The sequence below is a fragment of the Plodia interpunctella genome, chromosome 9 (assembly GCF_027563975.2).
Source record: "Plodia interpunctella isolate USDA-ARS_2022_Savannah chromosome 9, ilPloInte3.2, whole genome shotgun sequence".
Taxonomy (NCBI): Eukaryota; Metazoa; Arthropoda; class Insecta; order Lepidoptera; family Pyralidae; genus Plodia; species Plodia interpunctella.
Window position 1 is genome coordinate 5,439,682 of NC_071302.1, and position 21,570 is coordinate 5,461,251.

Below are 21,570 nucleotides of genomic sequence, written 5' to 3' on the forward strand. Positions count from 1 at the left end.
AGTCTTTCTCAAAAAATATTTTCTGAGAAGAAATGCTGAAAGAATCTCATTTTCCCTATCATAGCAGAGGGCTTATTACTATTATTGTTTTGTATATATCTAATTTTATTATATTACCCATTCTACCTGAATAAATACAGTAGAAGAAATACTAAGAAAAGATGATTTATGTAATGTAACTTACGTTATTATTTCATTTCCTCCGATCTTCGTGTATTAAAATCAATACATATAAAACTCTTCCGTTACTGAGTGACTGACTGACTGACAGACAATGTACAGCCGAAACTACTGGGCGTAGGAAGCTAAAATTTGGCATGTAGATTCCCTGGGGAGTGTAGCTGAGCACTAAGAGAGGATTCTTGAAAATTACACCCCGAAGGCGGTGAAAGGGATGAAAAACTTTTATATGAAAGTTCTACACCGTAGTAGTAGTAACTACTACGACTTGAAAATTTGTATTTTAGTTGTATATAACAAATTAAAGAACACGTGTTTCAAGTTTTTCTGAAAATTAATCCTCAACCCCATCTAAAGGGGGGTGAAAGATTGTATGGGACTTAATACAATTTTCAAGATAAAAAGCTGAAAATTGGTAAACATACTCTTCATCATTTTTCTTAAGGAATGAACGAGATTTTACTATGACATTCACGCGGGCGAAGCGACAGGCAAAAGCTAGTTAAGTTTAATATTATGTAACCTCTTACCGTCAGCATAATTGAATGGGAGCAGTCTTCCATAAGGCGTCTGCGGAATTCCCCATGATGGCTTCTGTAGGTTATTGCATGTACCATCGATGGAGCGGTAGCGGGAGTTAGTGCAGAATGGTGGGGCTAACCCACAGGTCTGGGTCGCGGGGTCCTGCCCCGACCCCAGCGGTGGGGGCGGGTTGCTGAAACTATGTTAATTTTTACAGTTAAAACTCAAGATATTAATCTTCCCTCGTCGGAGATTGGTAACCTCGATTAATGTTTAAAAAATAATAAAAGTACATAGTATAGCCCCATTATTAAATTATTTCACAGATCCGTTACGACACATAATGTACAATGGCTTTAGGCGTTTAAGCTTTGTAGAATCGATAAATGTTATCTACTGGAACTAAATCATTATTACAAGATTCCTCGAATTTATATACATTGCGCGAAATTATATGTATATATTACGCTGTGATTTGAAACAAATATGATTATAACTGAATGAATATTTTGAATTTAAGTAGCTCTATTTTTAACTGGAGATTCTTCTTATAGGCGATAGGCTAGCTTAGCTATTGTCATTATCCAATCTCTATTTATTTCTCTCATCATGGAACTTATGCCGTAGTAGTAATAGGGGCGAACTTTCAATAAATTTGGGTCATGTGCTTGTTGCATTGCATTGTGCGTTTCCACCCAGGAGGTAAACGTGCAGAAATTTGACTGCAAATGTTGTACGGTCGTAAAATGAAATAAACATTTTTATTACTCTTGTTCTCTTGAACCTTGCCCGTATTCCGTATATATTTTTTTTTATATGTAGATTAAAATTAAATGTGGTTGTGACCTGACCGTAAATACGTTTTATTTTGCTTCACGATTACGGATATTAATTATATAAAACTATTTATATGTAAACTTATAAATATAACTACAATAAAATGAATAACACCACAATCCACAATAAATTGACAATCAACCTTCAAGAAAATCTTAAGTCAAGTTTAGTAAATCTTTTAGACAGATCTTTCAGAAATTTGCTCCCGTGGGATTTAAATTTACATTTTTACGGTTAAGGGTTGACACTGGCAAACGTTTTCTTTATTCAAGTGGGCGTACAAACTGATTATTCTTTTGTTTGGATGGATTACGGTTTGTTTGACCAAATTGAAGCTTCTTAGGACAGAAAGGCAAAAGCGTTTGAAGCTAAATACAAAATATTTACATTCATTTTACAAATGAATTCCTTGTTAGATTAACTTATTTAACCAAACTCTGTATCTCTCATCTGAGCGTTTTCTCGGTTTCTTTCACAGCCGTTGAGCGTCGGAGCCCAGGGTCCGCTTTATTATTATTCTAAAACGATAGCATTTTACATTATTACTAATAAGTTAATATATTCAAAGACGTTATCGTGAATATGTATTGTACTTCATGGTAACCGTTATTCGTGAATTATGTACCAATCGATACTAATTGTTTACTCACTAATGCGAACAACTATATAATCAAAATACATAGACAATAAATTTTTACTAATTAACCTAATTTGTGGACGTAAGAATCATGTAACAGAAGCATCAAAGCGTCAAGTCCACTTCACAGTAACCTAATAAAACCGTGGTTAATTATCTGTATTGTAAATAATTAACAAACCATGATAAATGTTTATTTCATGTTATATTTGTTCCAATTAGAAAAAGGGCTATTAATAATTTGAAATGTAATTTCTTTTATTTAAGTGAATTAATGCGAACTAAATAAGTATGACATGAATTTAGTACTATTTTTAGATATAGCTTTCACATAAATGGTACCTAATCGCTTGATAAGGTATGTGTAACTACTTACTTGTGAATGTTTTTTTGCACAATAAAACAATAATATACATAACAAAATAAAAAAAATATTGCACTTGTGCATTATGAAATTATAGTACCTAAATGTAGGACGGTGCAGATTTTAGTTTCAGGAAGATACAAAATAAATTGGACATAATGTAAGTATTAATCACAAAATGAAGTATTAACCTTGATACTCCAGGTGGCGCTGCGGAGTTGGCGGCGACAGGGGTGCTGGGGATACAACCAGTGCTATATTATACACATGCAGGGGATGGAGTGCATTTTTAAAGGGTTTTATGCCTTCTACACACTATTGATGAACTCAGACGGCGACGCGAATGATACATTACGTAGTTTATATTAGAGCTTTTACTGCAAAGAAAAAACAGCGATGTATGCCGAGTACGGCAAAGTTCAGCGAACTGTTCAGCGATAATGTATAGCTGGCATTAGAATCATTTACATGGTTTGCGAACGAAACTGTCAATACAGTAATCATCATATAAAATTGTTATTTTACTATCGTAACTACCTAGTTACAAAACCACCTAGTTCTGTCTACCTGACTGGACCAATTTTAGTGACATTATACCCAAGGGATAAAACATAAAACGCGGTAAACCTTAAAATTGTACTACTTAGTGCATTTTATCACTGCCTAAATCACTATCATATCACTTTAGTATATTATTATGCTATAACTTTATTAACATTAAAATTTAATTCGACTTGGATAATGTTCGATTAAATTACTTGATTATTAAATTAAATACTAGATATCTAAATTATCTAATTACAGTCGATCAGCGTAACACCACACATCCAACGGAGCATTGTTATCTCCGTGACTCGCAACTCCCTTTTGTACCGCTAAATCACTTTAAACAGAAAACAGATTTTGGTCCAAATTTAGGCAGGATAATTACAGTCGGCCACTAATCTCATGACAATGAAAAGTCAAGTTCCATGGCACTAGCAAGTTAGTAATTAATGAAGTAAGCAGCTTAAGGTGAAAGCCAGCGAATTTACAGAAATTCAACGCTTAAAATGAGGGAGGACTTAGATGACTTTTATAATTGTTGATACTGTTTACTGGACCAGTCCGTAGGAAAAATGAAGTTCAGTAAATAAAATATTTGTGTAAACGAGAACGTTCTAAGCTCTGTTTATTTTCAAATCGATTTTCTTGTTATATTTTATAAGAGTTTTGCATAGTAAACATTACTGACGTCACAAGTGATATTTTTTATTGCGATATCTCAATCACAATACCTTTTCAATGAATACATTTCACAGATAATATTTAATGCAAACTGATGAAAAATAATTTATGCCCATGTAATAAATGAAATATTAACAGTTTCGTTCGCCAAACTAATTGTGCAAATACAAAAATGTCAATAAAGATATAACGTATGACGCAATAGGTGAAGTTTTGGTTGTTTGTCTGTTTATTAGTAACAAAATCTCCTCTCAATTTAGCAGGTGGAGTGATAGGTATTTGGAGAGATGATGATTAATTTTCTCACACGGAGAAATTTATTTATTATTACAAAATATACAGGACACTATACAAAATAAAACATTTCTTTTTTATTATAACATGCACATAAGGTAAGTACAGCTATGATAAATAAGATAATAATTTACAAATCTAAAGGTTTACCTGAATATGATTGATGAGGTAGATAGATATCTAATCAATGAAAAGGGCAAAGGTTAGATATACAGCATGCTCTACAATCTACGTATAAAACAAAAAATAAATAAATAAGTTGCGATCCTTTTGCTTCGGAATAGAAGCGGGACCTGTTTTAATTATTTAATATGTATGTTACAATATCTTATTGCAAAAAAATTGCGAAGAACATTATACAACATATTATTAAAATACAACCCTACTGCCTACACATTTTGTAGGCCCAATTTGCATCCCCTAATTTCTCACCCAAATCCAGCGACTGGCAGCCTCTGCGGCGTCAGGCCAGCAGTAATGACTTTCGCGAACTCTGCTCCAGGGCCAGTGAGGTGCAAACCAGGGAAACTGCCAAGAAGCGGTGAGACCGGCTCCGCGACGTGACTAATGCTGGCCAGCGCCATTATTACAATGGTGTAACTGACCATTTTTCTGAAAAGAAAAAAAAATCATGTTTAATATATATTTTTGTAAGAAAACGTCGTCGTCAATATTTAAATTGATTGTATTTCATTCCTAGTGTTAGTTGCGCCATCAAATTTGACGTTGATTTTAACCTGATCGCCACTGATGTTTAGACAAAATGAAGATCCAGTAGTTTTGATTTATTAATTACTGCCCGTTTTTCTGCACATCTAAAAGTTAACGTCAAAGATGACGGTGCGCCCTTAAACATTATAGATGTTAACGTCTGTGTTGACTGGTGAAATCTACTCTTAGAATTCAACTGACGTTTATAAAAAATATAACTATTTGACAAATAATTGAGTAGGTCTATGTAGGTATATGAAGTTATCTCAAAGTAAAATACAAGAATGTTATTCCATTCCCCAATATTGTCAATGTATTGTGTGAAATAGATGAAGCGTGCTGAGTCCACCCGAACTGCAACTTTGCGCCAAGAAACCTTCGCTATTCACCAACATCGCATCCGTTATCCGACTGACTTTATTTAACTTACAAGCTCGGAAGTCTTTTCAATTTCATAGATATTTATGAAAAAGTTCAACAATAAACGGTATGAATTGTTCTATGGACTTTTGAGCTCGTTTTTACAGAGCAAACCTATTAGAAAGATTTATTTGCAATTGCCTGTTCGCGTTTTGCTTTCGAGATCTTATGAGTAGTTGATAATATAGTTATAGTGTCTGACAATCTTCAGCCAACCTTTGTAAGACACATCTTATGCCTCTCTTTTATATCATCATTATGTCCTATTACAATAATCCTCTGCAGGAATGCTATGGAGAATTTCTTATACAGTCACACGATATGAGGTGGATTGCACATTACATACCTATTTACATTACATAAAGAAAATTGTAGAGAAGCAGCGTAGTATTCCACGTGAAGTAGAATTTAATACGGGCGTTATTAAACCGCACCCTATAACATGCGATATTCGCAGTGTTATTGAAGTACTTATGAGTGCAGCTAGGAGTATTTTATTAATTTAGTTTTATTTAGTTTATAAATAGTACGAGCCCGAAAGTCTTACAGCGATTATATAGGAAATAATTACTGTTCCCAAGAAATGCTGACTTGATGTCAGGAAAAAATGATTACGTAAGTACAAATGGCCTGACAACTAGGAACCGTGCGAAGCAGTCCCGATGCTCAACGGCAACCGAGAGAGATAATAATTATGTGTTAATTATATTCAATCTACTATGCGTATAAAACAAAATAAAGAAAGTTTTCTAAATTCATATAACTTCTGGACGACTTTTATAGCAAAATGATAATAATTATACTACTACTCTATACAATAGTTCTGTCTGACTGCTTTAAAGGGTTTACTGGTGATATATATATATATCTACTTCTCATTATTTAGTAAGTATCATAAATACCTTTTGTCAACGTTTCTGTCATCATTCAAAATTGCTAAGAAATAGCCTTGTGAATTTAGGAGAATAATATTCTCAACGAACAAACTAAACTTAGAGTAAATACGATTACCTAAACCCACGCGGCTATCTCATTTACGTTTCGTCCGTTTGACGTCACATCTGGTAGTAAAACAATTTACAGACCTCATGTAATATTTGTTTACATAAACGACGGAATTTCACAAACAAAAATTTCAATGGTCATATTAGATTTATGTAGATCATTAAAAATTCCAATGAAAAATTATTTTAAACGCGGATCATATTATCACAGGATAAAATGAAATTTATTTATTAATTTACACAAAATGGCGGTGCTCTGTCATCCACGCTAGGTTTCCCAGTTTAATTATTGTTATCTACTGGACCGATTGTATGAAATTTGGTACACGGGTAGAAAATAACCTGGAATAACATAGTACTTTTTATCCCGAAATTCCCACGGTAGCGACGCTCCGGGGCGCAATATAAAAATAATTTATACCTATTGTTTAAAACAAAATAGTATAAATCTTTCGTAATGTAAAAGCCTATTATAACTTTCAAACAAATTGCTTGAAACCAAAGTTTTCAATGATATATAATTAAAGCTTACCGGCAATTTATGCAATGAAGAACTTTAAATAACAGTTTAAAGTTAAATCACAATTGTATAAAATCGTAGAAAACTACAGGTGGAAAAAGCTAGTAGTCATTTGAAACCATTTGAGCCATATTTATCTTTAACGAGGTGTACTTTAGGACCTTCCTATATCTTTTGTATCAAATCTAATCATACTGTTTAAATATTTGCCTTATTATTCAAGGATTTTTAAGGTTCCGTACAAAAAAATCACTCTTGCGACTGTCTGTCCTTTCGTCCGTCCGTCTGTCATAGTCAATTTATAGAAACCTTCCTTCTTCATCATGAGAATTTATCACAATTTACGAAGGGAAGAAAAAAATAGGGGTACTTCTATTAACGTAGAGAGGTGATAAAACAGTTACGGCTGTATCAAGTTTGCTATCTGAATGCCATGAAAGGCTGTGTTTCATAAACATCATAAATATGAAGTTATCAGGTGGGGGAAATCACTGCGTTGTTATCGTGTCCCAGTTTTCACGGACTACTCGATTATATTATAGATGCTATTCAAATCGATTTGTACATTTTTTAATATTATTTGTTTTTACATTGGTCGATTTTATTGTTTCAAACATATACAAAATCCTTTGTAATGTAGACCTTTTTTCCAAAATCCTTTGTAATGGATCCAATGTGGAAATGTAATCCTTTTTTTACAAAATCCTTTGTAATGTAGATTTTTCTTTAAGTCAAAGCAGACACTTTTTTATAAATTGGTTTTTGTGATCTAACAATTTGAATATACTTATTAGTTTTCCAAACAGTTTTAAAATAACCAAAATATAATGAGTATATATACTATTATCATCAAAAATTGACATGAATGAAGGCATTCATGTCAATTTTAATGGATTAAAAAAAGTTTATGCTTGATGTATCTAAGTAGTTAAATTTTTCATATTTTAGCCAGATTTTACTTACAACCCTAAAATGATCATATATTTTCCATCCGGTTAAAATTAATCTAGCATTTCTAGTAAAACTAGACAAATAATTTATTAACATAGAAATTTGTATGTGAATAATGCATAAAGGTGAATAGCGTTCACATAATTTCAGTCAGGTTTCAAAGACATTGAAAACGTTCTTAATTAGAGTCAAAACGTAAATTGCTTGACTTTGCATTCAATTTGATAAATTCCTCGTGCTATCAAAGCTTTTCTTTATACCTCGGATTAAACGTGTTTTTTTAAATATTAATCACATTGAAAAGGAAAATAATATGGAAGGAATAAAATTTAAAATTAAAAAAAATCTGGCCATAATAAGAACATTTGAATTATTAAAATTTAAATCAAGAATGGGTACTTAGGTACCTAACTTTAATAAATATACAAAATACAGTCAATGTGAAAAGAAAAACTGTTTTTAACCATTCATAAAAATAATTAATGTACTCGACATTTCCCATGGAAGTAGACAAAAATTTCCAACTATCCTTGGAGATCTCTCGCTTCCACTAGAAGCGTGTTCCCATTACACCGTCGTGCTCCGTTGTTTTGACATCGAAAAGCGTTGTTACGCGTCAAAATTCAATACAATTTCTACATTATTCTGTGTTTATCCATCTACTGAGCAATGCGACCATGCTCTTATATGATACTTGCTATGTATGTCTGTATATACATACCTCTGTTGTTTGTATGTCAAGATGTACATTGCTCGGTAACCGTACGATGCGACCGACGGCACGACGCGCCGCAGTGGCTACAAGGACAGTGCTCTCCAAAGTGACAAACATAAATATATGTATTCCAAGCTACTATGCCCCGGAATGAAATAAAAACATAGAATGTGCCAGTTGCTTCGGCTCCCGTGTAAAAATCAATAAAGGGAACTGGAGATTCTTCCCATTGGAGATGGACTAACAACTTGTCACTATTTTAATAAACTTTGTTCTGAAACTTATGGATCTGTCTAATCTGTAATGAAAAACACGTGATACTTTATAAAACATTTTTTTAACATTGAGACAAAGCTTTTGTTCTTGTTGTGGCTAGAGATTGGGAGGCACTGGCCGCGTTAGAGACAAGAAATGCACGTCCTCATTAGGCATTCTGCGCTCCATACATTTTTCCAGAATGAAAGCGTTGTAGAAATTCCCGTTTAGTAGTTGTGACCACAACATATGCCAATGCAGCTTATAAAGTGCATTTCTTTAGCAAAACGCTCCGAGTTGTGGATAATGAAAACTAGAACTAAGTTGTTAGACAGATTTTACTCTATTTCAGAAAATATATGTAGACTTTTATTAATTATCATTATTTATTGCATAGACTTCCTACTTAAATACAGATATCAACTTTAACCTGCGCAGAAAAACTCAAAGTACGCCATTTTGTCTAAACGTTAACAGTGCGCAGAAGTCAATGTCAAAATTGACTGGTGCAACTCACCCTAAGGAAAATTTTTTAACCATGAACATGTTTAATTAGATCCCGTGTTCATATTAAATTTATACGTGTATTTTTTCATTTGTATACCTATATAATTATACTAAACAGAGACAAGAAAGTATTATTAAAAATATTTATTATGTTGCTTATAAATTCCTTCGCACCGAGTTCTTATCAATAAACTTCGCCGAAACAGTCTATGTATTGAAAATTTGTCAAACTTCCATTGTCTTGGTCCAATAACTTCGTTTGTCGTAAACTTGGGGTGTCAGATAGATGGGGAGAATATTATTAATATCTGCACGCACATACAGCAATTTCCGGGTATCGTAGAGTGGAAATTCAGGAATAAGGATGGTTAAGGACATGATAGATAGTGGGTTTGGCGCGGTGTTAGTTTCCTTCCGCTCAGGAAGAGCTGTATATTGAATTATTAATCTATGTAATATGTTTTGTTAGGGTTTGCTATCGCTCCCAAATAAATTTGCTACGAAAAAAACATTTTTTTTATGACTTTTTGCATCCGAGTCGTTAAGCTTATTAGCTTATTACTCTTGAAAGCTAAAAATGAACAAAAGTTTTGATAACACACTGACAACTTGAACCATTGATTTCCCCACATTTTCTTTTTATCTTTTAATAGGTTCATTTCTTTAACTTTATTTAATATTTTTTACATTATACAACTAAAAGAAAAGAAATTAAAACGAATAAAAACAAATTATAAAAATAAGGATTTTCCCAAATTGATTTTGAAAATTAAATGAATGAAATTTACGGATCGTCTTTGAAACCCGAAAAGGAATTGTCGAAAATTTACCGAAATCATTGTGATAGATTTATGTAGCCTATATCTATCACAGCTGTTTCATTCACTACATATTTATAGATTATGTATACAATTATTTATAGATACATTATCTACTATCAAAATAACACTAAGAAAATTAATTTGTTTTATTTTAATAGTAAATAATTCATTTGATACGCGCAGAGCGCGCTGCATCTTTTTTTTAATGTGTCCCACTTTACATCGTATTTAAGCTGATATAAATAAAGTGAATATATGTTTCGTTTATTTTGTTGCGGTCATTGCGTCTTATTAAATAAAAGTAATCAGTTTTCTATACAGTAGACTATTATATAAAATTTTAATCAAAGTGATCAAACCAATTTCGATCTAGTTCCGGTAACGATTTTCAAAATAATTTGACTTCTGAAAACGCATAACCACAAAAGAATTTATGGCGAAACGAATTAAATTATAACAACTAGCTACTTTTTTTGCAAATTACTTTTTAAACACTAGTAAATTTTTCGCATTATGCTCAGTGGGCGAAGTACTGTATGCGTAGTGCGACTTTGCTATTTACATCTCACTATCGAGTCGATTTGAAGTGAGACGCAGCAATCCAATCACATTGCGGTCGTTACGTCACAATGGTGAACTGTGATTGATTAGCTGCGTCTCACTGCAAATCGACTCGACGATGAGATGTAACTAGGAAAGTCGCACTACGCACACAGTATAATCCACAGGTATAATCACATTACGGATAACAACATTTCGATAACTCATGACTTCTATGTAAACGTGAATATGAATTAGTAAAATCTATGGCTGTATTGCGAACTATAGTAATTTACATAGTAGACGGAACTAAATAAGCCGCATTTAGTATCTAATAACAAAGTTACATTAAGATAATTATTTCAAGCTGAAATATGCTTTTATAAAAAGTATTTGGTTCAATGAGGTAAATTATAAGAAGAGCTATGAAATTGTCAGAAACTGGAAATTCTTACGAAAATGAGACTGCAGGGCAACTGTAGAATATAATAATAATTATATAAATAACTGAATTATACTTTAATCGCTATCTACTTATTTAAATAACGCGCTTCAAAATCCGTTGCTTAGTATTATGAAATCAAATCTAATTATAATTCAGAAATAAATAATAAAGTGCCTGTGAAGGCCTAAGCCTTCACAGGCACTTTATCATCATATGTATTAAAAATCTAAGCAAACATAGGACCGACAGACAGCGGGAAGTGACTTTGTTTTATACTATGTAATGATAGTGATACTTATTGAAGAAAACTTCGTGAGAAAATGATTAATAGTAGATAATGAACGTGTCTATACAGTAATAGATAATAACAATGATTTGCGTTATTAAATATGACGGCGATGTTCACACGATGATATAGCTATGCAGTTTCTTGGGTAACTTTTACTACTTACGATGGCCGTCTATTGATGTGTAGATACGAGTATCATGTGACGCGGGCGTTGGGCCCCCCAACGAAAGACGCCCGTCTGTGGACCGAAAGGTCCCAGGTTCGAGTCATACTTGTACTTACTTCAAGTTTGTATACCAATCTGACTTCTAGTTTCCATCGAGCACTACTTGCAAATTCTTGATTTCAGTGAATGTCATACATACATATATGTTATAGAATATAGTATCGTTGAGTTAGTATCCCATAACACAAGTTTCGAACTTACTTTGGGCTAGCTCAATCTGTGTGATTTGTCCTTACATATTTATGTATATATATTATACAGTGCACAAAATGGAGAACGCGATGGCAAACTACTCCAATAATATTGCCAAGAAAGTCGTTGTTTTGTATTTCATTTAATTTAATGGCCACGACCCTCAACCATAAGGGATAACTATAAGGAAGGAAGTAGGTATGTGTTATAAATATATGTTTTTGTATATCCTGAGACATTATTTTAAATTTCTAATTTCACATTCGACTAAATATCGGTATAATATTATGAGGGCCAAACTAATCAGAACATAAATTTCACCTAAGTTAGTCTAAATATTGAAACACCTAAGTAGGCGTTACATTGAATTTACAGTCGATTAAATGTCCGAAGGATATTTACACATCGTTTGTACACCTCGCCTCTACGACAACACACATCGGCGGCTCATTGAACTTTGATGCAGACGAGCGGTTGAAACGCGATCATCTGCGTCAGTTACGTACACCAGTCTTACAACTTAGGCGTTAACTTTAACGCGTTGCATCGCCCTTATAAGTTAAAATTGCGAATTCTTCATTGTTGTGCGCAGGTTGATTGAAGTTAACGATGTTGACTGGTGCGACTTAGGCTAAGTAATTTCATTATTTATTTATCGTTTAAAAAACAACTCCAACGAAGGTTTGTTATGCCAATTCAAGTTAGGATTAGACTTGATTTTCTGAACTTCACACTTTCCTGGAAATCTTGCTCATCCTGAGCGTATTTTGTAGGATAAGAGTCACGGCCTATTTTCACGTAATGGATTACATGACGATATTTCATTGGATAGATGTATACATGTGGAGCTATTATAACCAAAGGTACTCATTTATTTTCAAATTTAAAAGATTTAACTATTAAATTGAGTAAATAAATAAAAGTGTTACGTTGTTAAAAACCCGTACAAAGCTTAAAGCGCCGTTTAATGATAACCTTTTTCTAAACATATAATAAACCATGTAATAATGTGGAGCGACCTTGACGCAGTCTCACACTGCGCGACATAATGGTACTTTCCATTTCATTAATTACGGAATATGATTCAATTCAAAACCATGCGAAATCGACTTGGACGGAATTCATTATATTCGCTTTTGCTTGTCATTCAGCAGATAAGTTAGTAGGTGCTTAGAATTTATAGACACGAACTATACAGGATAAACCTTTAACCTAAATACGCTCAGTTTATTTACATGGAATGCAATAGCTTTTCTTAAATATCATTATATTATTTGTATTTAGAAATTATATAACTCATATTATATTTATTTCTGTCATTTTATTGTTTGCAGAGCTGCTACGCTGTTTTATGTATTTTCACTTAGGTACTGCTTGACTGGACCCTTCATGGATCGAGTTGGCAGTTAAGTGTAAGTCAGGTACTCTTAAAGTTTCTGTACTGTTTGGTATTTTGTTATGTGTCCAAATAGTTGATCGGTCAATTTTTATGGAATAAAAAAAATCATTTTTACTACAGATTTCTATTTTTGCAATATTTATTTTGTTCATATAAACTGCGAAAATGATTATTATTAAAAAAACAATCAATGTAATGACTGCCTTCTCTATTTTGAGTTGAATTATCTCTAATTTGAGTTATATAAGGTATTAATTACTCACTTAATATTATTGATTAGCCATAAAATATTAATGTATTTGAAGTGTTCAATGTTCATACTAATTTGTTTTATTACGTTTCTATAAGTAAGTATAATGCTGCTACTTCGTCGCTACGCGTCTATCTGATGGATTTGGTTTAATTCTGTTGACCTGAATCTGGAGTCGAGCTAGATATAGTATGGCTACGCCATCCTGGTGTTTTCGTAATCGCATTCTCTTGATCAGCTCAACGAGCTTACTTCCCACGAGGTGTTTGTCAACCAGTGACTCTCTCTTAGATACTTTGCATAGATTGCATTTTGATATTGGTGTAAGTGAGATAATTTTAAATTAACTAAGTAATTGAATTTTTTAGTAACTTTCCATGTCCGAATTTACTAAAATTCCAAAGTACCTTAATATGTTTGAAATAACGAGAAAATTATGTTAAAAATAAAAGCGTAAATCGAAAGAGTGTGATTATCGATTATTGGAATCGATACTGACAACGACTTTAATCTTATTTTATCGTTATTATCCTCCCCTGTCCTCCTTGACCTATTGCTGGACCCCTTCCATCTACTCCTGATTATTATTTATCAATCTAATTAATTTCTCGTTAAACAAAATCTGCACTATATTGCAGTAACTGCATCATTTTATCAGGGTCACTTCACATCACACAATGGTAAAACCAGATTGGGCGGTCCATACGTTCACTGAAAAAAAATGTTGTTTATCCGTTTCACGAAAGAACTGATGCAACAACAACACCTGCAATAGTTAAACATAGGTAAGTCTAAAATTACAAATTTAATGCCCACGGAATCGCGACCGGAAAGTGGATACAACGAAGTAATCCTTTCAGACAGACACAAATCTAGATTCATTGTGAGCATATGAAGCAACAATAAATGCATCGCAATTTCCATATGCAGTTGCACAATATTCGTCAGATTCGCAATGTTTATTTGACAAATGTGCTCGAAACTACCGTGAACTATTTCTAAGGCTTGTCTTGACTACATTTAAATGAAAAAAAAAGATATTTAATTTCGGTTAGAAGCAATTTGCTTATAATTTATTCTTTTGTATCACATGTTTGCCTGGATATCGAAAGACACCATGATTCATAGGAGTATAAACCACTAACATCACGAAACATTTCGTACGAATGGTAAAAAATTAACATTGGAAATACCAACACGTCGATAGCCAATTAAAGTTCATAAGTAACAATCGCCTTATTAAACCGAATGTTTCCACTTCACCGAATATGATGCAATTCACTTATTTCGTGGATTTTTTTTTTCAAAGAATCAACCAGTTGCACTTTTATGACCAGGAAAATTAACTAAAGCAGCACAAATCAACACAATAATTCATATAACGACACTATCAGTCAGATAACTATAAGTAATAAAGTGTATATTTATATATATGTATATATTTTAAGTTAGCGTTATATAAGTTTAACTAGAAAATTGATTAGACAATATATTAGAACGTCAGCGCCGCGATAGTTACGTATAATTTCCGCGAGAATTTCTTAACAAATTAATGACATTTGCTTACTAAGAAAAAGGAACTTGGCAACTTATTAGCTTCGATTACGTAAAAAGGCATGTCAATCATTTATAAAATGACATGTATTCGAATGCCACGAGATTAACCTAAGCTATTTAAACGTGCAAAATTGTAAATTTATTTTCACATTTTTATGACATGTGCTATTTGAATCATCCCTTGAATGTCGTACTAGATGATGTGTTTGTTTTTTCTTCCCTTTTTGACCAATATTATTGTAAAAGTGGTTCCTTTTACACTAAACAAAGCTCTGACCTATTCTAATCAATCATTTACGAGAGCTCAAAGTATTCATTAAGTACCTGGAGAAGTTTGATTTCTTCAAAAGCTCTCCTGAGATTGATTGCTGAAAATCCTGCGATTGATTCCCAGACAAATAGATTACTTTTTGCTCAATTTCATCAAGTTAATTTTAGTTATCATTCAAACTAGTTTTTTCTTTCAAATTAGCACTAGATGTTAAATAGCGTATGTCTATTTCACTAAATTAATTACTACTTACTATAAAACTGATCAATAACACTCATTAATTACAAAGTCAATAATACAAACGAATATATTGTCTGATGGTCTGATGCTGACGACCATGCGAAGTTGAGACGAAAAAGTCAGAAAGTGGACTCTGTATTCCGACGCTCAATGGCTAAGAATGAAACCGGGAAAATACTGATGGGAGATGATAGGGAGAATACTCTCCCTATTATATTTATTTATTAGTTTATATACATAAACTAATAAACAAATATAATATGGACAAATCACAAAATAAATTCGAGACTTGTGACTGTCAAAGCTTACTATCCCAAAACTCTGGGTTAGTTACACTGTCAAATTTGACGTTGATTGTAATCGGCTCGGCGCTGAAGTTTAAACACTTTGCATTCTGCTTTGGGTTTGTTAAAGTTAACGTCGTTGACGGTGCAAACCAGGGTGGGTGCTAATATTAAATAGCGACTGTTTAATATTATATACATATGTAAGTAAATTAAAAATATATATTTACTCATTTTTAATCAGTTAACAATAGTATATAACACTGTCAACAACAATCACTTTACTGTTCTTATTTAAATAAAACTAAGTACCTATTATTTATTTACTACCGTTTGTGAAGTCACGATATCTTATCAACGTTAATATCAAACAAGAAAATAGTCGTAATAGATTTAGTGTTTATAAATGTATATTTATTATTTTGTTATTTGATGTTAATTACCTTGTTAAACTCAACATTCATGTTTATTTAATTAATTTGATTTTAATTCGACTCATTACTTGTATGCTGGTAAGTAGTTACAATGTATTTCAATGTTCTAACTAGCTTAATAGTTTACTAAAAGTCAAATAAAACATTTTAAAAATGATATTTAAGAAACTTGAATATCAGTGACGATTCACTTTGGAGTCATAAAGCATTCTCAAATTACATTATGTAGCACAAGTAGCTAACAAGTACCTTTATGATTCCAAATTTACTTTAATGATAACTAAAAATAGTAAATTAAAATTAAAAATAGTGACATTAAATTATCGTGTCTACGAATATAAATAAATTAATTTTAGTTACCTATTAAGGTTGAAATACCCTATATTCAAAAAAAAGCTCAAATCATTATGTAGACACTAGCTACACCCATACGACACCATTTGAATTAAGACAAAAGAATAAACCTTACCCTTAGGCCAAGTCATGTGAGCGTAATCTCAATTCGTGGCTAACAAAGGCCGCCAGTTACTCTAAGTGTACAAAATACCAAATGCACAGATATAAATCCCACTAATATTATAAATGCGAAAGATAATAAGTTCTCCTTACTAACTTTCACATTTCGTTAGGTACTCTTTCACGCCAAATCTACCGGACGGACTGGTGTGAAATTTGATACACGGCTAGAATATACCTGGAACTGGAACCTGGAATAATCCTATCACTTTTTATATCGAAATTTCAATGGGAGCGAATCCCCGGGACGCAGCTGGCAATGTATACTGACCAAAATGTAAGTTTTTGATATCAAATTAAATAATTAAAAAAAAATACTAAAGTGAAAATATTTAAAAACATCGGTATATCTCCAATTCTCATGTGCTTACAATAATTTTAAATTTTCAGAAAAAGTACAATTATTCGATTATAATTTTTGGATTATGTTATGCTTTGCCAAAATTCCTACTTACAGTACCAATATTTTATCTATTTTTATCATTTTGTATTAAAATAGTATCGCGGTAATTTTTAATTTATTATAACCTAAGGTGTAGTGTAGCCGTGTGACTTAATCTTTTTTAAGCCATTGTTAGACAAGTGTAACGATCGACACAGTTTTAATTAATGGGTAAAAACTGACCGGTAAATCAACTTGAAGGTTGTTTTTGAATAGGCTAACCTCAAAATATATGAATGTCTTTATATGGGATTTTAAATTAAGTTCGCTTTAGTTAGCGTAATGATTTATGAAGAAAGAAAATTAAGATGCAATATTTTTGTTCGAACATATTGTTATACTATACCTACCTACACATTTCAATGAAAGAACAAAACAAAAGTAGTGTTTTAATTTCAACAAAAACTCAAGTAGTACCACTTAAATTAAAAAATATTTGGTTACAGGCAATAAAGTGTATAACTAATTATTATAAATAAATAAACACACTAACAACAGGAAATACAAATACTACTCAATATAATAAAGTTACCAATAGTCGAAACTTTTCCGAAATAGGTACATATCATTTTTGACGAAATTATACGTTGGTGTCAAACTTTAGTATACCTTATTTAACTAATGAATACTTACGTGCTAAATCTGCAATTACAGCAAGTGTCAAAGATCATTCAAAATGTAGTTTAATGACATCAATTTCAAATGCAAAGTTCAAAGGTGTCCCGAGATTAAATGACTGTTATATTATCAGGTTCGCGGCCTTTCACGATTTTATATACCTACATTCGCATCAGTCTCCGTTCATAAGCAAAATATCACAGTGAATTTCATATTATGTGAATGGAATTTACGTGTGTGACTATTTTTTAGATTAGCCGTATTTGATCAAGTTATGATTGGCCGTTAAACCTTATTTAGCTATTTCAATTAAATTTAACAACCATAAAGATTTTATTTATCAGTGTCTAAAAAATAAAGGTTGCAGACGTATTCCACGTTGAACACCGATTTTAATAGAACTTGTATTCCGCATATGAAAACATAGTGTTATAAAAAAAATTTTGAGAAAATTGGACATGTAGAGCCGTTTGTGGAATGCCTCAAGTGCCATGTATATCGATATAACATGCAAGTATGAACTAGTATGAAATAAAATTTAAATAATTATATGATGATAATTTTCACATTATCAATTTGATAAAGTCTACGCAACCAGTCACACAATTCCATCCACAAATAATACATGCGCACGTACCTACGCAATCGGTGTACACTAGTCTCAAGATAATCCTCCCAACATAGCCCAAATCACTGACTTCCAGTTAAATCGCAATTCCTTATTTGGATAAATGACTAAGGCTAATTCGAATTTAATTACTTTACGCACAATTTTGCTCGCTGGGGCAAGTTAATATAAAAAATCCGATAATTAAAAAAAAAAGAACTCATGTGTTCAGTGACATGACGAGGAGCGACGACATTCTCTCCCAATCGTGCGTGATCGCACGAATTAACAAAGTTTTTGTCATAAATAATGGAAAGTTTTCACATTCCAGAAGCGTCTCAATTTTACATAGGTAATTAAAATAAAAGTAATAATTAAAGTGAAAGTAGAAAAATCTTATGTAAAAGAACACGCAAAGGAGGATGCGGTCAAAGCTACTGTATAATAAATAGGAACTAGGCAAATCAACAATCGCATATAGTCACATCCGATACCAAATCGAAATGACACAAACTACAGTTAAATATAATGAATTCCTATTTGATTTTTCTATGGTATATATTGACAACGATAAATTTTATTTTACGGGTAGATAACCAACATCGATATTGTATATTGTACAAACATACATGTTTTTGAGATAATATGTATTATGAGAACATTTGAATAAACAACTAGGTCTATTCCGGTTACCTTGAATGATCGCCACCACGTGACAGACAAGGATTTTGATTTATAATTAATCGATATATTCATATATTACTGGTCTTGCAGATTTGGGCACGATGTGGTGTAAAGACCTTGATACAATTCTATTCCAACCGGTTTTCTCATCATCACTATCACTAGTATACAACAAAGTCGCCTGCCGCGTCTGTCCGTATCTAAGCTTTCTTCTTCACCGGATTTTAATCCATTTAAGATCATCCAAAGCCGGGCTTCGCTGATGCTGTATGATGTCATGTTAATGTGTTTACCGTAAGTGTCATTTTAGGCAATCTTATTTATAGATAATTAATCATTAACAAAATCCGGCCAATGTATTATTTAGGTTGCAGTGACACTGATAAACGTATAACTTGTATTTTAGTTACTTCGCGCGTTTGGGGTATTTTGATGGTTTCACCAAATAAGCGCTATTGTGGATACCAAGATGCATGTAGCTTCACGTCGCAAAGGACCGGAACATATGGACGACGCGTCGTGAAGGAAAAGTTACTCCTTCGGGGTAGTCACGACCCCACGAACGTAACAATGGAACTGGAATCCTATTTTTGTCTCTATTACAAAAAAGGTCGATGTCTAAGGGTTGATATTAACCATTTGTGACGCATGCAATATGAGTAGAATATGCGACACCTGAAAATGACAAAGATTAAAGCAATGATGGATATTTTTCATAGGTATGCTTCTTTCGTCTCTTCGCAATACAGAATTCCGCAAAAATTTTCGTCTTTAACGGTTGAATAATCTTTACTGTTATATGATACTTAAATAGTTTATTTATCACAGAGTTTTCGAGATATTCAACATTCTAGTGCCTACTGTCATGAAATCTAGGAATGTGTATCCGGCTTGTGCTTGCCGGTTTTTTAAATGAATGTAAGTATAATAAAATAAAGTCAGAATCTTAAATTTGATCTGTAATAAGTTTTTTTTTATAATAGTGTAAATGAACGAACAAAATTTTATCTAAACGATGGCCGTGCGCAGGTTAAAGTTAATGTCAAAGTTGACTGGTACGACTCACTCTTAAATCAAAAATCAAAAACATACTTAAAACGAAACTTATAAGTAACCTTCTAAAGAAGAAGCGATGCAAAAAACTTAACCGCGATAGAAAAATTAAAAACACATCATTTTCTGCTATCAACCCAATAAATCCTATTTAAATCCTGTACAATTTGTTTAAACTCAATCTCATTGTCTGCGAAAATAGGTTACCATAATTTGGAACAAACAGAAAGGAGATTCCTAATTGTTATTGACGAGAGCTGAATACAAATTCTAATCTCTCTTTATTATTTTCTTAACATTAAGATCTCATCAGCTAGATACCATCCTTAATGTATAAGAACGATGACAGCTATTTTTTTATCCGAAATACAAAAAGTAAATTACTGTTGTAGTTGTTGGAGAAAATCAATTACTTTTGTAACACTCGGTACACAAACAAAACTAGCCCTGTCTGTCGTGGACAATATCGGTCTCGAAAAATAGGTAAATAGATATAAAGAGATACCTAGGTAAATTTCATTCAATGACAATATTCCTATACCTATGTTGACATAGGATTATTATACCTATATTTGATTACCAACCGTTGATAAGAAAATGACTTGACGAAGCCTGAATCTAATTTATCTGATCACCGTTACACTATTGGATAGTAGCTATAGAATATACAAAGATTTTGAATTTTTAAAATCTAATGAATGCACTTTAATTTTAACCACATATTCAAAGTCTTACAAGAGCATCACCACTGCAAAGAACAATAAGAAGTGGAACAAGAAAAGACATTTTATTTTATTTATTTTTGTCAGATAGTAGTATGTCTCATTATTAATTCCTTTGTTTATGGACACCTACTGCTAAATAAACCAAACCATCGACCTTCACGATCCAGGGCGGAAGCAAACAGATTCGACGCGGTCCCCTTTGTATCGTTCCACCAGTCACGATCACTGCGTTACAAAATAAATATTATTATGTCACCGTTGTTCGGGCTTTTGTTTTGGTAATGATTGTTGAATTCTGAAATAGATATGAGACGCAAGTAGTAATTAATTCAACTGCAGGACTAAACTTGTTATTTTGGTATCAATATTAACAACACGCAATGGTCTTAGCACGCCAAGTACGATATTTTTCTATCTGTTTTGGTTGAAATTACATCGACATCAAAATATATTTTAATAGTTGCGCACCGGAGCTTCGCTCCCGTGAGAATTTCGGGGTAAAAAGTGTTATTCCATGTTATTTTCTACCCGTATACAAAATTTCATAACAATCCGTCCACTAGATTTTGCGTGAAAGAATAACAAACCTACATACATAACATACATAACATCCTTACAACCTTTCGTATTTATAATACTAGTAGGATTTACTTATATAACTTTCCGAGTCAATGTCCAGCTCCAATTTAATATGAGACTACTTTTTGCCCGTCTGACCTTATGGCCACGCCAAATGGCACGCGAGATGGAGTGACCGCCAACCGAGGAGTGCAACCTAAGCGCGGGACGACAATTGACCACCCAAATAAGACGCACGTGTTCATCGTCCGTTA

The 21,570-nt window shown here is 32.6% G+C and overlaps 1 protein-coding gene across 6 annotated transcripts in view; it reads right to left on the minus strand.

The window, feature by feature from the left end:
* The window catches only part of LOC128672509 (peroxidase-like), a 57,219-nt gene that overhangs the window by 15,755 nt on the left and 19,894 nt on the right, over positions 1-21,570 (minus strand). For 5 of the 6 annotated variants that reach the window (XM_053749716.1, XM_053749718.2, XM_053749714.1 and 2 more), the window contains 3 exons: positions 4,494-4,673; positions 2,732-2,776; positions 711-901 (listed from right to left, as the gene is read on the minus strand). In XM_053749716.1, coding sequence (XP_053605691.1) covers positions 711-901; positions 2,732-2,776; positions 4,494-4,669 — 412 coding nt within the window. In that variant the 5' untranslated portion in view covers positions 4,670-4,673. The remainder of the gene's footprint in view (positions 1-710; positions 902-2,731; positions 2,777-4,493; positions 4,674-21,570) is intronic. The other variant, XM_053749719.2, reaches the window with a different exon arrangement.